Source organism: Mauremys reevesii, linkage group 10 (genome assembly GCF_016161935.1).
Source record: "Mauremys reevesii isolate NIE-2019 linkage group 10, ASM1616193v1, whole genome shotgun sequence".
Lineage (NCBI taxonomy): Eukaryota > Metazoa > Chordata > Testudines > Geoemydidae > Mauremys > Mauremys reevesii.
In genome coordinates this window covers 69,756,368-69,769,693 of record NC_052632.1, presented here as the reverse complement: position 1 = coordinate 69,769,693, position 13,326 = coordinate 69,756,368, and the positions used below count along the sequence as shown (strand labels likewise).

The 13,326-nt window shown below is 41.7% G+C and overlaps 1 protein-coding gene across 3 annotated transcripts in view; it reads right to left on the bottom strand.

Moving 5' to 3' along the window:
- The window catches only part of EEF2K (eukaryotic elongation factor 2 kinase), a 46,231-nt gene that overhangs the window by 8,351 nt on the left and 24,554 nt on the right, over positions 1-13,326 (bottom strand). For all 3 annotated transcript variants that reach the window (XM_039492662.1, XM_039492663.1, XM_039492664.1), the window contains 10 exons: positions 9,936-10,085; positions 7,696-7,828; positions 6,766-6,893; positions 6,050-6,245; positions 5,667-5,734; positions 4,948-5,025; positions 4,063-4,125; positions 2,575-2,709; positions 854-1,042; positions 248-372 (listed from right to left, as the gene is read on the bottom strand). In XM_039492662.1, coding sequence (XP_039348596.1) covers positions 248-372; positions 854-1,042; positions 2,575-2,709; positions 4,063-4,125; positions 4,948-5,025; positions 5,667-5,734; positions 6,050-6,245; positions 6,766-6,893; positions 7,696-7,828; positions 9,936-10,085 — 1,265 coding nt within the window. The remainder of the gene's footprint in view (positions 1-247; positions 373-853; positions 1,043-2,574; positions 2,710-4,062; positions 4,126-4,947; positions 5,026-5,666; positions 5,735-6,049; positions 6,246-6,765; positions 6,894-7,695; positions 7,829-9,935; positions 10,086-13,326) is intronic.

Genomic DNA, 13,326 nt, shown 5'->3' with positions numbered 1-13,326 from the left:
CAATCTGTGTAACTCTTCCCTTCTGTGGTGATATTATAGTCCAAACTCTGCACTCACTTACACCAGTGTAAATTTGAAGTATCTCCATAAAAATCAGTAAATACTACTACTACTAATAATAATTAGCATTCATCTAAGTGAGAGCCCTGCAATTAAAAAAAATCTTCTGCATGGGCAATCAAACATTCTAACCTACAATAAGTTATTCATTCACACATACACAGACACGCTCACACACACCCCATACCTGTTTGAACCAAGATTTACACCTGTGTCATATGATCTTGCTACCAGAATCATGGAAGGCCGGTCTCCAGCTTCTGCTGCTCTCAGTAAATAATCAAATCCTTTTCCTCGGTTTTCCTCTGTGTCCTTTGAAGGCAAAAGCAGAAACAAATACTAAAATGGATATACCTAAAATTCCATCATTCCTTCCCTTAGTTGTAGGTACAACCCCCACAACCCCAAACAAAGTCAATGGGAGTTGCAGGTCTTCAGCATTTTTTGAAAAATCAGATCCAAGGTGTCCAAGTTGGGCACCAAAAAGTGAGGGACCCAAAATCAGAGGCCAGTTTTGAAAATATAGGCCTCAGTGACTTATCTAGAGCCATGAAATTAATCTGTGGCAAAGACAGGAAAAGAAGCTGGTTATCTTGTTCCTAGATCTAGGTCTTAATCACAAGGGACCACCCTTCTTCCCTTCAAATGCATGCCTGGGATTGCTGGCTATTGCAGTGAATATAATATTAGTATTATCACTCGGCAGGATGATCTGCTGCTCCTACTCTAGACAGGACACAAACGATCCCAGGATGCTTTACTTTGTATTTTGGTATTTTCAGTATTTCTATACCTCTGAAGTGACCTCTGAAAGAATGTGATGTGGCAGCTGGGAATACATGAGTCCTAACCCAACGATGGCTTCCAGTTCTCCACAATCAGCAGCATGCACCAGGTGAAAAAGAGCGGATTCCTGATCCCACTCCTGATCTTTCTCACAGAAACGCCCAGCTTCGTGGTAGCGAACCATGGCCAGATGGACCTACAACACAGCATGAGTCACATTTTATTTAGAAAAGTTAAACAGACATACCAACTGTGGCTCTAATGCAGTGGTTTTCAAAGTTTTTTTTCTGGCAACCCAGTTGAAGAAAACTGTTGAGGCCCGTGACACAACGGAGCTAGGGATGAGGGGTTTGGGAGGGGCTCAGGGCTGGGGCAGAGGCTTGGGGTGCAGGGGTAAAGGCTGCGGGGTGGGGCTGGGAATGAGGGGTTCAGGGTATGGGAGGGGGCTCTGAGGTGGGGCAGGCGGTTGGGGTGCAGGAGGGGGTCAGGAGTCTGGGCTGGGGGTGCAGGCTCTGGGGTGGGGCCAGAGATGAGGGGTTTGGGGTGCAGGAGGGGGCTCCAGGTTTGGGGGGAGGCTCAGGGCTGGGGTGCAGAAGGAGGTCAGGGCTCTGGGCTGGGGGTTCAGGCTCTGGGGTGGGGCTGGGGATGAGGGGTTTGGGGTGCAGGAAGGGGCTCTAGGTTTGGGGGGGCTCAGCGCTGGGGCAAGTGATTGGGGCTTAAAATTAACCATGTGCTTAACTGCTTTGCAGACAAGTATACTGGGGGGGAGGAGGTGAAGAAAGCAAGTGATTTCCTTCACAAGCACTGTGCACGAGAGTGAATTTAGCAGGTTTGATAAACCTCAGGACAAATAGACTCTGTTTTGTCTATAAAGCAGACATAGGCTGGCCAGCAGCAACTGTAAACCCCACTTAGACAGTGTCTTCCTCTAGTGGCTGGACCACATAGCAGTTTATGAGTCTCTACTGCCTGAGCTAAAAGACCCAGGTCTGCAAGGAGGCAGTTGTCACACAAGCTTTCACCACCTTGCCTCACCAATGTGCCTTTAACTGTGACCTGTTGGGACTCTAACAGAGCACTGGGGCACATGTGCATGTCGCAGTGCATCTATTACAGCCGTTGGGCCCTTTAAAACAGGGAGCTCTGCTTGCAGGGCACATGACTAGGAGAAAGCACTGTCCTATGGGAAATCAGATATAAGGCTTTTTGCCTTGTATGTAGGGGCAGCAAACAGGAGAGGACCTAGCACACAGAATCTCTAGTTTGGAACTCTATAGTAGCTAAGAAAGGTCTATCTGGGGAAGGGAGTGCAGAGGAGAGGGAGATGTGTCATCCCTCTTCCCACCTGCAGAAAGTGGGAAAGGTCTCTTACCAAGGTTGAAACTCTGGCTCCACCAAAATCCAGGGTAAAACTGCCATTGACTTATATGGGGAAAGGATTCCACTCCAAGTATTTTCTATTACTTTGAGCTGTTTAAAATCTTCTGTTCAGTAATAAACTCCACTTGAAGAAAGGGACATGGAACTGATCTCAAGCATGGGTTTTTTTTGTAGACTGCCCCACCCCATCTGCCCAATGGCTTATGGACTCTCCCTAATAGATCAACATTGCTCTTTGCCTATCTGTACAGCTGCCAGCTCGTTGAGGGGGCGGTTGTTACTATATAAACAATATTAAATTAGACTTCGAGTTGGAAAGAACAGAATTAAAAGAACCATCAACAACACCTTCCCAAGGATGGATTTCCCAATTTTCTTTTCAAATTCCAGTGCATTGAGTCTCTGAACTTCCACTGCAACACAGGACGGTCTATGGACGTGGACTCTGGAAGAGTTGTAGAGATTCCACTTCTCCACACTGACCTAAGAAAACCCACAAACTTGTGTTATAACTTGTATTTGAAAAAAAAACGGCGTCAAGGCATTTAACTATGTTACCCCTCAGAAACTGAAGTGTCTGTTAAAGCTATTGTTTTCCTAGCAAATCGTTTAATTTAGGGTACTGATTTAAAAAGGCATGTTAGTAGTTACCCAAAAATATAATCACTTCTCTCACCAAAATCTCAGAGCTGCTCTCCATTTCTAAGCACACTAAGGCAATAAACAAAATTACCTTCACGTTTTGCAGCCTTAAAATCACAGCAGCTAAAACCAGGCACCACAGTTAAGCCCAATCCAGCAAAGCCTGTGCTTAACTTCAAGCATGTGAATAGTCCTGTTGCAGTCAATGGGGCTGCTCATGCTTAAAGTTAAGCATGTGCTTAAGTGCTTCACTGGATTGGGTATTTAAATAATAGCATTTTAGATATGGCTCATGCTCAGCAGTATCGGGGAAAATTAAAAACATCTCAATAAAAATGCTATGGAGCCTGGGCAAACATGTGCTAGTGTTTGCTAGACTGGTCTGATTCAAACTGTAACTAAATAGCTGTAATACTTCTTAATAAACTGCATTTTTCACGACCAGGGGGGAATGGGAATCACTAGCACAATACAAAACCATACAAAATTGTCCCTATTAAAGAAAACCTCACAATACATGTTTTATGTAGAATTTCAGTCCATTAAAGTTATTTTAATTTCTTCCAACTAAACAGATTGCAAGAACTCTGAAATTCTAATCAGAACTTTTAAAGTAATTTTTGATTGCTGTCAAAAATCTCTTTTCCTTTTTATGCTCAGTATCTGACCTTGGTTTTATTTCTATAACCACAGAATACCTTTAACAAACAGATTATTATAAAAGTTACATTTTGTAAAAATGTGAAAACAGATCCTTTTTTAAATCAGAGAGAAAATGCATAGCACCAACAGCTATTTCAACATACTTCAAGAACTCTAGGCTTTACAAAAAAGATCATCCAACCATGTTTAGGGCACAGTGCAACAAATATAGCAAAGAACAGAAATCAAATCTTGTTATGTAAAGGAAACAAAAACATAACTGTGTAAGTGAGAAATTCATGCAGAATCATTAGTTTACTCAAGGGACTGTTTTTAGTGGTCACAGAGAGTTTATTTACAACAGTGTTTTTCTCTCATTGAAAAATTTAGAAAAGGGAAACAACATAGGTGAAAATTATTAATATAAAATTTTAATCAGCAATTAAAAGGAAAGAAAATTAACTTTTGATGTAGTCATGTGAAGTTAGGTGACAGATAAAAAATACGCCAGAATGGTAAACTATTGTCTGCAGAGATTTCTGCTCTATTTACCCTTGCAGAACTTCCCAAACTGTCTTCATCAGATTCACGTCTTCGGTTGTAGTTTGAATGGCCCTATGTTAATGTAAAGATTTGTATCATTTAATTTATGTCTGGTGTGTTCCGTCCACTGCTAAGGAACTATTTTTTTTACCAGCAAAATTAACAGTGACTATGATGAAAAGAATTTATATTGTTTTCCCCCCAATTATGTTGCAATCTATGAAAGAAACCTGTTTAATTGATAAAACTTCGTGCTAAAATTTTAATCCTATAAACTGAATTATTCCATTAGACAGACAAAAATGTAATCTGGCTCCTCAAAGATGACATTTTTGTTGCAAAAGATCTGACAAAATTTTAAGCACAGTCATATTTGCTCTGCACCAACCAAAAAGCTATTTAAAATATAAACACAGGAAACATTTTTTTTAAAGTTTATGATTTATCAGGGTAAGCAACAGCCCTATAGAAATTCTGTACAAGTATGTTAATAGTTGACTGCAACATTAACCTCAGGTCATATAACATGCAGCAGACCTAGAAAGCAGGTGGTGAGATAGTGGTGGTCTTTGAAAGTGAGCCATACTCATAGATCTTCATTCTAACAAGTAACCTTTCACAATGCATGATTGTAAAGCACAATACAGAGCACCTCAAGAAACAACATGCAATACTGGAAATACTCTTTCCCTGCAAGCAACTGCAATAACATATTGGAGTTGAACAATCTATTTTAAAACATATGGGAATGTCTTTCCAATTGTTGTCCAATTCATTCATTGCACAGGTCAGATCAACAGGATGAAAAGGAAATGCAAACTCTTTTACTAAACTGCCTTCAATTGGGGTGGGGACCCCACGGGGCCTCGTTAAATCTGAAATAAAAATCCTTACCCTTTCTCGATGATCCATATCTTCCAGGTCACTTCTCTTTTCACTGGGGCACCCACTGTCTCCACCATTTTCAGAGTCCTACAGACCACCAAAATAAAGGCACAGCATCAGAGCATCAGTACATTCTCTTGTAAGGATCTCATCCTGCAGACCCTCACTCAAGCAAAAGTGCCACTAAGTCAATGAAGGCCAAGAGGAAGGTTGACTTTGTTTTTCTGTGTCCTCTCTTGGATGCTTTGTGTCCAGTTAAGGAGGAGTAGAAGTCTCAGTTGCGAAGGCTCTGCCTAGACTAGGAAAATAACCTAAAAAGCCTGTAGTTGTTCCTTCAAGTGAGTTTTTCTAACTGGCATTCACAGAGACATAATCCATGAGGATGTTATCTGGCTTTCACGCCACAGAAGCATGCACAAGCCCCAGAAAGATGACATTGGTGCAAGAAAATGGATAGACACCTTTACTTTGCATTAAAATGTGTTGGACATAAATGAACTTCTAGAGGAACAGAGTGAATAACTGGTCATACTGTATTTCTGATTAAAATATGAAATGTTCTCCCTTTATTAAGGACAGCTGGTGCATACAGCTTATGTGGTTTTCTACAGCACTGAGGACAGGCACATAGCTTTTATTGTTTCTACTGAATGATGCCCACAGGCAGTCCTTTAAAGAGTCATTTACAGAAGAAATGCAAACTCATCCTTTTTCAGAAAACCACTTACCCTTTGGTTATCAAGATGATCATGGTCTTTGTGAACTAAGTTATCCACTTCACTGAACACAGGCCAGTCTAAGAAGAATAAATTTTTGTTTGTTATTCTAGAAATAGATGATGATATGTCAGGAAGGAGCTGTGGGTAACAATCTTACTTCTATTAAAGAGTTTTCATGAATACACCTCATTAAGTTGAAATACAGACATATTTTTGGTTCTATTATTACTTAGCAGAAATGTGTTTAGACATGGCAATGGTGGAAGAGGAGCTTTTGGAATAAATAAAGCTTGACACTCAATAAAATTAAAATCAGTTTTTGTTGAAACACCCAGGAGCCCAAAACTAACTTTCACAAAGCTGTATACAGAGAAGGCAGATGGCTCACTCACGAAGCATATCCATTTTATGTGGTGTTGCTGAGGAGGGAGAAGAGGGTAAGGAGTCAAATGCCACATCACTCATGCTCTCATCTCCAGAATTTTCAGACAGGCGGAAAAGCAGAGGAGGCCGACTACCAGAGATCGTTCTCACCCGGCTACTGCCACATTTTTCCTCTGTGCCACGTACAATTGTCTGAGCAGATTCCTTGGTAAAGGAACATGAAAATCCTATCACTCATGCTTTCCTTCACTATATTCTGAATATGGTGTATATATGAACACACAAATATTTAGTAATGGGCTCATACATATAGATATATGTATGTATGTGCATGTATATATGTGTGTTTTTCATTTATACATACAACAGATTAAATACTAGCCCCACTGAAGTCAATGGGAGTTCTGCTATTGATTTCAGTGGGGACAGAATTTCACCCCAAAACTAGAGTCCAGATTCTGCATTCCTTAATCAAGTAAAACTCCTGTAGAAAACAATTGGAGTTTTGCTCAATTAAAGAATGAGCAATTTGAGTCTTTGTTCCCATAATTATCTGTTGTCACCATGATCTTCAGAAACTATTAATGCTTTGGGTGCTTTAAGATTTATTTTATAAACATGCTATAGGGTTTCATGCTCATAGCTACAGCATCAATTTAGGAACCAACAGTGGATAACTCAGCATCAGGCTACTATATTTTACACTTAGTACAATGAAACTTACAAGCAGTTTGTTACTATGATCCAAGACATGCTTCTCTTTAGGTGAAAGATCAAAAGGTGTAAGTCCCATACTTTTGCAAATCTTGTTACAGGCATGAGAATGAAAGAACAAAGCCATACCCCGTACACCTGGTGATAATAAAAGAATTTAGTGAAGAAAGATTTTATCAACAAGAGATTAGATTTTAGAAGCCCTAAATGTCTTCCTTCAGATTATTCATGTAGCTATGTCACAATATTCTGGATCACCTTTCAATTTTAAAATACTACAGGCCTAAAATGGAACTACCCCAAAACACACACACATTTTCTATTTTAAAATCTCAGATAGCTTTTCTCTATCATCCCTTTAAATCAATGTCTGCAAAAACGTTAAAATCTTAGAAGCTCTGGCTCTAATGAATGTAAGATATATTGCAATAAACAATTACAAAAACAGGGCAAAATTCAATCCCATACAAAAGACACAAACAAACTCTAGGCAGATCTGAATGTGAGAGTAACTGGAGCTTAAATTGTAAACAAGGTTATTCCTCCATCCACTCTGCTGGATGCAGTCTAGTGATTTGGCGGGGAATTTACTGCTCTCAACTGCAGGAAGCTTGTTAATTACATAACTTTGCTGGTTTAAGACTGGAGCTGGCAGGATGCAGAAAACGTTTTTCTTTTTAAAATAGGCACCATGAGTCAAGACCAACTTTTCTATTTTAAATCCACCATTTTCCAGAGCTTCACACATGGTTATTGGGGTACCTTCCGATACACGACACAAATTAGCAGGCACTGGAGGTGGAAAGTTCCCAGGTGTTCGTATTCTGAGCATCAGAAGTTTGCCTACGCTCCTCATACCCATGTTAGTGCTGCTCAGCACTGACTGCTCAGAAGGAGAAAAAGCATTCATAAAAATATTAACTAGCACTGTTGATTTTACCTAGGTTGCCATCTCCAAAGTCTGTGCCACTCTCTGTGTGGATCTGTGGGTCTGTATAAAGATCGCCAACTCCCTGGATATCAACAATAATGAGCTGGTGTCCTGAACGCTCAAATGTGAAGTGGCTAAAGGCCTGTAGGGAATTGTAAAATAATTAAGTGACAGAGAAGGAAATCAAGACAATATAAATGGGTGAACAGGATGTGAACGAGGAAACTTAATCCTCATTTAATAGAGAACAACAAGATACCTGACTTTGTTTTTCTATTTTAATTTTTTTCATTGACACCTTAAAGGCAATTCATTATGACATCGTGGGCCTGATTCACCACTGATAAACCAGTGTAAAGTGGGAATGAGCCCTGGTGAATTAGGCCCGGTGTAAATATAAAGATAATAATAGCTAGAGATGGAAAAGTCCTATTACAGCAGAGTCCATCCCTTGCAAATGCAGAATACAGCCCTCTGAGAGGGAATCAATCCAAGACCACACTTGGTGGCAAATCCTGGTTGCCTTACTCATGGGAAGTCAACAGGACAGCTTGTGTAGGAAAGCCAGAAGGATTTGGCATGGGGCCTTTAATTTTAACTCAAAGGCGGGAAAGCAGCACAGTCTATTGTTGGCAAACTGTCTGGCTGAACATTATTCTGCAGATTGTATGTGAAGCTGCATTATCCTCAATGAAAAATATTAACTAAAAACAATGGTGTAAGCCTAAAATTAAATACTTGGGGAAGGGAGGGTTGTTCCCCAGGATCAACATGGGGAGGGGACCCTTTGTAAGCTGATCTCTAACATGGAAAGGGGGGCATGTCTCCAGCCCAGACCCCACATAGTGGGGAGTGGATCGGCTGTGGGGCAAGAATGAGAAGGAAGGCCAAGTGGGTGAACTGAAGGGGATAAGCATCATTCCCTCCTCCCATACTGGGAATTCTATTTCCCAATGGAGCCCTACTCCTTTAAAAGTGGAATTCAGAGACAGCTGTTGCGAAGGACAGAATTAAGGAGAGCAGCAGCAGGATGTGGAGTCACAGAGGCTCAACACAATCAGCCCTCCACCTCCGGATCTCAGGGCTATGGAGTTTGGGGGCCCAGACCCCTGTGTCTTCTGTGGGTGGGCAGACCCCATTCCCTAAGTGCCAAAGGGAAATGTAAGCATGTTCACAGAGCTTTCCTTTTTCTAGGGCCCCCTTGTGTGAGCTCTCCTAGAAGGTGCAGTGATCTGGCTCTAGGAACATAATTAAGACTGCAAAATGTATGACTGGGCTCTTTAAATATTGCATTTTAAGTGTGCCAAGCACAAAATTAATCCTGCTCTTTTGCATACAGCTGGGACATTGGGCACCTCCTGGGAAGGCCTCCAGAAGGACTCTGTATTTAATTTTAGGCTTACACCATTGTTTTTAGTTAATATTTTTCATTGAGGATAATGCAGTTTGTTTTAGATAAACATTTTTAGTGCAGGAAATCTTATGAAACATTTTGTTCCCAACCTCTGAAAGGATAGTGCTGATTCCACAATGTACAAAAAGCCAATGAGGACATAAAACCCTCCATCCACATTTAAGCAATGAGGTGAATATGAGAAACCTTTAAAATGTTGCTTGTGTGGCATTTGTTTTAATCCTCTTATTAGAACCATGAGATTTACATGGATCATATGGGTTGTTTGTTTATTTAAATAAGCTGCTTTATTGCTATAGAAACAACTCCTGGTTCACTTATTCAGAGGCTGGAATTAATGGACCAGATCCTCAGCAGGTGTAAGTAGGCTAAAGACAACAGAGCTATGCTGACTTACACCAGCCAAGTATCTGCCCCCTTGTTCTTATCTATTATACTGATTTAGTAGAATACCATTCAGAATCTAAAGCTTGAACCCTTTATTTCTTTTAAAATCTGAGTTTGCAAAATCTGCCCCTGCTAAGGTTGGATACTATCTAAAATAAGGCTCAATATTACAAGGTGCTGAATGCTTTCACCAAGGTGCAGAGCACCCTCAACTCCCACCGAAGCCTGTGTAACCCAAGTATTCTAGGCAATCCTCAGGAAGCACTCAGAATCTTGCAGGATCAGGCCCTAAATGACAAAGCCTGTGCTGTAACTGGATACATTAATTCTGCACCATTCTTGAAAATCTGCAATGTCTTTTCTTGGCAAAAACAAGTGGATCTCTCAGTAAAGCCAAGCAAATCCCTGCAGCAAGCAGGGAGCACTCCGAGCAGCCCTAAAGTCTCACTTGTGGGGTAAGGCGAATGTTGTCATCTCGTACGAATCCAGAGTTTGAGTTGTATTTGATGTATTTGCCCTCTATGTAATGTTCCAAATGAAAGAGGGGCTTTCCGGGTCTGTTTTTCATTTCAATAATGCTGGTCTGCACTATGTCAACCTGGGAAAGGAAACAAGAAACTTTGACAAAGGAGCACTCCGTTCAAAGAAAGCATGTGAATTGTGCAGCTAAGCAAACTTTGGCAATGAACAGTTGCAAAGACTTGTTTATTTAACAATGAGAATGAAGAGTCATGCGCTTTTGGGGTTGCTGGCAGAATTACATAAAGCAGCAGCAGTCCCTGAAAAACAATTCACTTCTATTTTTGCTTGAAAGAAAAGACAAATCCTTCGGAAAAGCTTTTAGCAGATACTGATTTTTACTGGGGACTTCTGAAGTGTGTTATGAACAATCTGTATACCCGCACTCACCCACAGATGGACATGGCACACAATTTGCAGTAACTACTGCATGCACGACAGCAATGGAGTGAAGACCTGCCCTTTGTCTTTTACCATTCACAAATTCAGGGTGATTTTAGAAACCCCTACCTCCAAAGGAGAAACGATTACAGGTCTCTAAGTGACTGGATCTAGCTGATTAATTTGCAGAGGTTGAAGAACCTCTTGATGGCCAGTACATTTGCTGCTCAAAATGAAGATCACTTGGAAGTATGGGGGAAAGATCTCTTTAGCAATAAAGGGCTATTGCAGCACCCTCAGATATGCCTGGTCTGCTCCTCAAAAAGTAAATTCAGAGCCATACATGTGATTCCAAAGCCAGAATATGACTCTTAATTTTTATTGCTGGTAGATCCTTTTTCCATTCCTCAGACATCTATGTTTGAGAAGTTCTTGCCTCCTCTGAAATACCATCTATTAAGTATTTGCTAGGCAAACACAGAGGCAGGATTCAATTTCAGTCAGTGGTCTAAAACTGGTGTGAAATCAGAATCTGGTCCACAGCTTTGGATGCTGTTTCCAGTAAAGTAAAAAAAAAGAGTAAGGACTGTAGAACTGAAGCTACGTCTACACTACGGGACTATTCCGAATTTGCATAAACCGGTTTTGTAAAACAGATTTTATAAAATCGAGTGCGCGCGGCCACACTAAACACATTAAATCGGATTTCTGGAGCGTTGCACTGTGGGTAACTATCAGCTATCCCATAGTTCCGGCATTTCGGGTTGAGATCCCAGTGCCTGATGGGGCAATAATCATTGTCGCGGTGGTTCTGGGTAAATGTCGCCAGTCACTCCTTCCTCTGGGAAAGCAACGGCAGACAAGCATTGCTTTTTCCCTGGATTGCCCTGGCAGATGCCATAGCATGGCAATCATGGAGCCTGTTTTGCTTTTTGTGACTGTCACCGTATGTGTACTAGATGCCGCTGACAGAGGCGATTCAGCAGCGCTACACAGCAGCATGCTTTTGCTTTTGCATGATAGCAGAGATGGTTATCAGCCATACTGTACCATCTACCATACCATAAATTGGTAATAAGATGGGCATGGCTACCAGTCCTTTGCACTGTTCCATTTGGGAATGACTCCTGAGTCAATCCCTCCTTTGTATCTAAAAATAGAATCAGTCCTGCCTAGAATATGGGCAAGTGTACTAGATAACGCTGTATCAGAGAACCAGAGAGCACAGCTGCTCTGTGTCAGATCCTGCAGAAAGTATGAGCTGTATTACTCCTGCAACAACCCCACCTGTTGATTCCGTTCTTCCTCAGCCTTCCTGGGCGCATTGTCCCCACTTGTGTGATGAAGTAATAAAGAATGCAGGAATAGACACAGTGACTTGTTAGTGAGATATGAGTGGAAGGCAGCCTCCAGCTGCTATGATAGTCCAGACAGGACAGTAAGGAGTGTGTAGGAGAGGAGCCCAGCATCTCTCTGCTAGTTCAGGGGCACTTGAATCTTTATGGTTATCAGCCATACTGTACCATCTACCAGGAAAAATTAGGACCAGGGGTATGGTTACCAGTCCTTTTGCACTGCCCCATGTGCCAATAGGCTGATGATGAGGACTGGTACGTACCATCAGCCAGCCATAGCGTGGGGAGCAAGGATGTTGGTGTTGAGTGCTGCACCATCTATCTGCAGCATTCAGTAAAGATAGGGTGACATGTAAAAGAGTCAGAGGATTGTTTTCGACACTGTGTTTGACCCTAGAAGCATTTGGAGCTCAGCCAAGAATGCAAATACTTTCGAGGCTGCAGGAACTGTGGGATAGCTTCAGTCCTCCAGTCCATGAGCATCCATTTGATTCTTTGGCTTTCCGTGTCACGCTGCAGTGCGCTGAGTCCCTGCTATGGCGTCTGTCTGGAGATTTTTAAAAAAGGATTCTTAATTTCATCTTCTGTAATGGAGCTCTGATAGAACGGATTTGCCTGCCCTTACAGCGATCACATCCGCATGGTCCGTGCTGGAGCTCTTTTTATTTTGATTTGCGTGCTGATCGGAGCTCCACGCTGGGCAAACAGGAAATATTCAAAAGTTCGCGGGGGCTTTTCCTGTCTACCTGACCACTGCATCCGAGTTCAGATTGCGGTCCAGAGCGGTCACTGGTGCACTGTGGGATAGCTCCCGGAGGCCAATGCCGTCGATCAGCGTCCACACTAACCCTAATCCGATATGTTAATACTTTAAAGAGCCATTAAAATCGATATAAGGTGCCTCCTAGTGTGTTTAAACGCCTAGTGTAGACCAGGCCTGAGTCCATACATATAAATGTCACAATTTAAACACATCCCTTGTAGGGATGAAGATCTTTCTAGTGCAAATATACCTTGTTTTTCCATTGCCACCATAAGCTTTTATGGAGGAACAGCTCAGTGGTTTGAGCATTGGCCTGCTAAACCCAGGGTTGTGAGTTCAATCCTTGAGGGGGCCATTTAGGGATCTGGGGCAAATATCTGTTTGGGGATTGGTCCTGCTTTGAGCAGGGGGTTGGACTAGATGACCTCCTGAGGTCCCTTCCAACCCTGGTATTCTGATTTCTATTGCAGCTAGCAGTACATTTTGTAGCATTCCTGGTTCTTGCTACAGCAGGGATATCCCTGGAGCAGGTGTCTAGAAATCTTGACTAAAATGCCTTAACTTTGCTTTTGGCAGTTCTCTGTTGGTAGGTTAGGTATTTGCATACAATGCCCTTAGAAAGCATGAACGCAACCAATGATATTGCACACGCATGGCACTTTCTGCACTTTTTCTTTGTTAAAATTCAGCTACCATAAAAACAATTAATGAAAAATGTTCAGCGTGAGCCACATGGCTTTAGCTGAGCAATTAATTGGCATTAACCTTAATGGGATTTGCACAGATAAATCCCTGTGAACTGGTTTGAAACTCACCCCTTA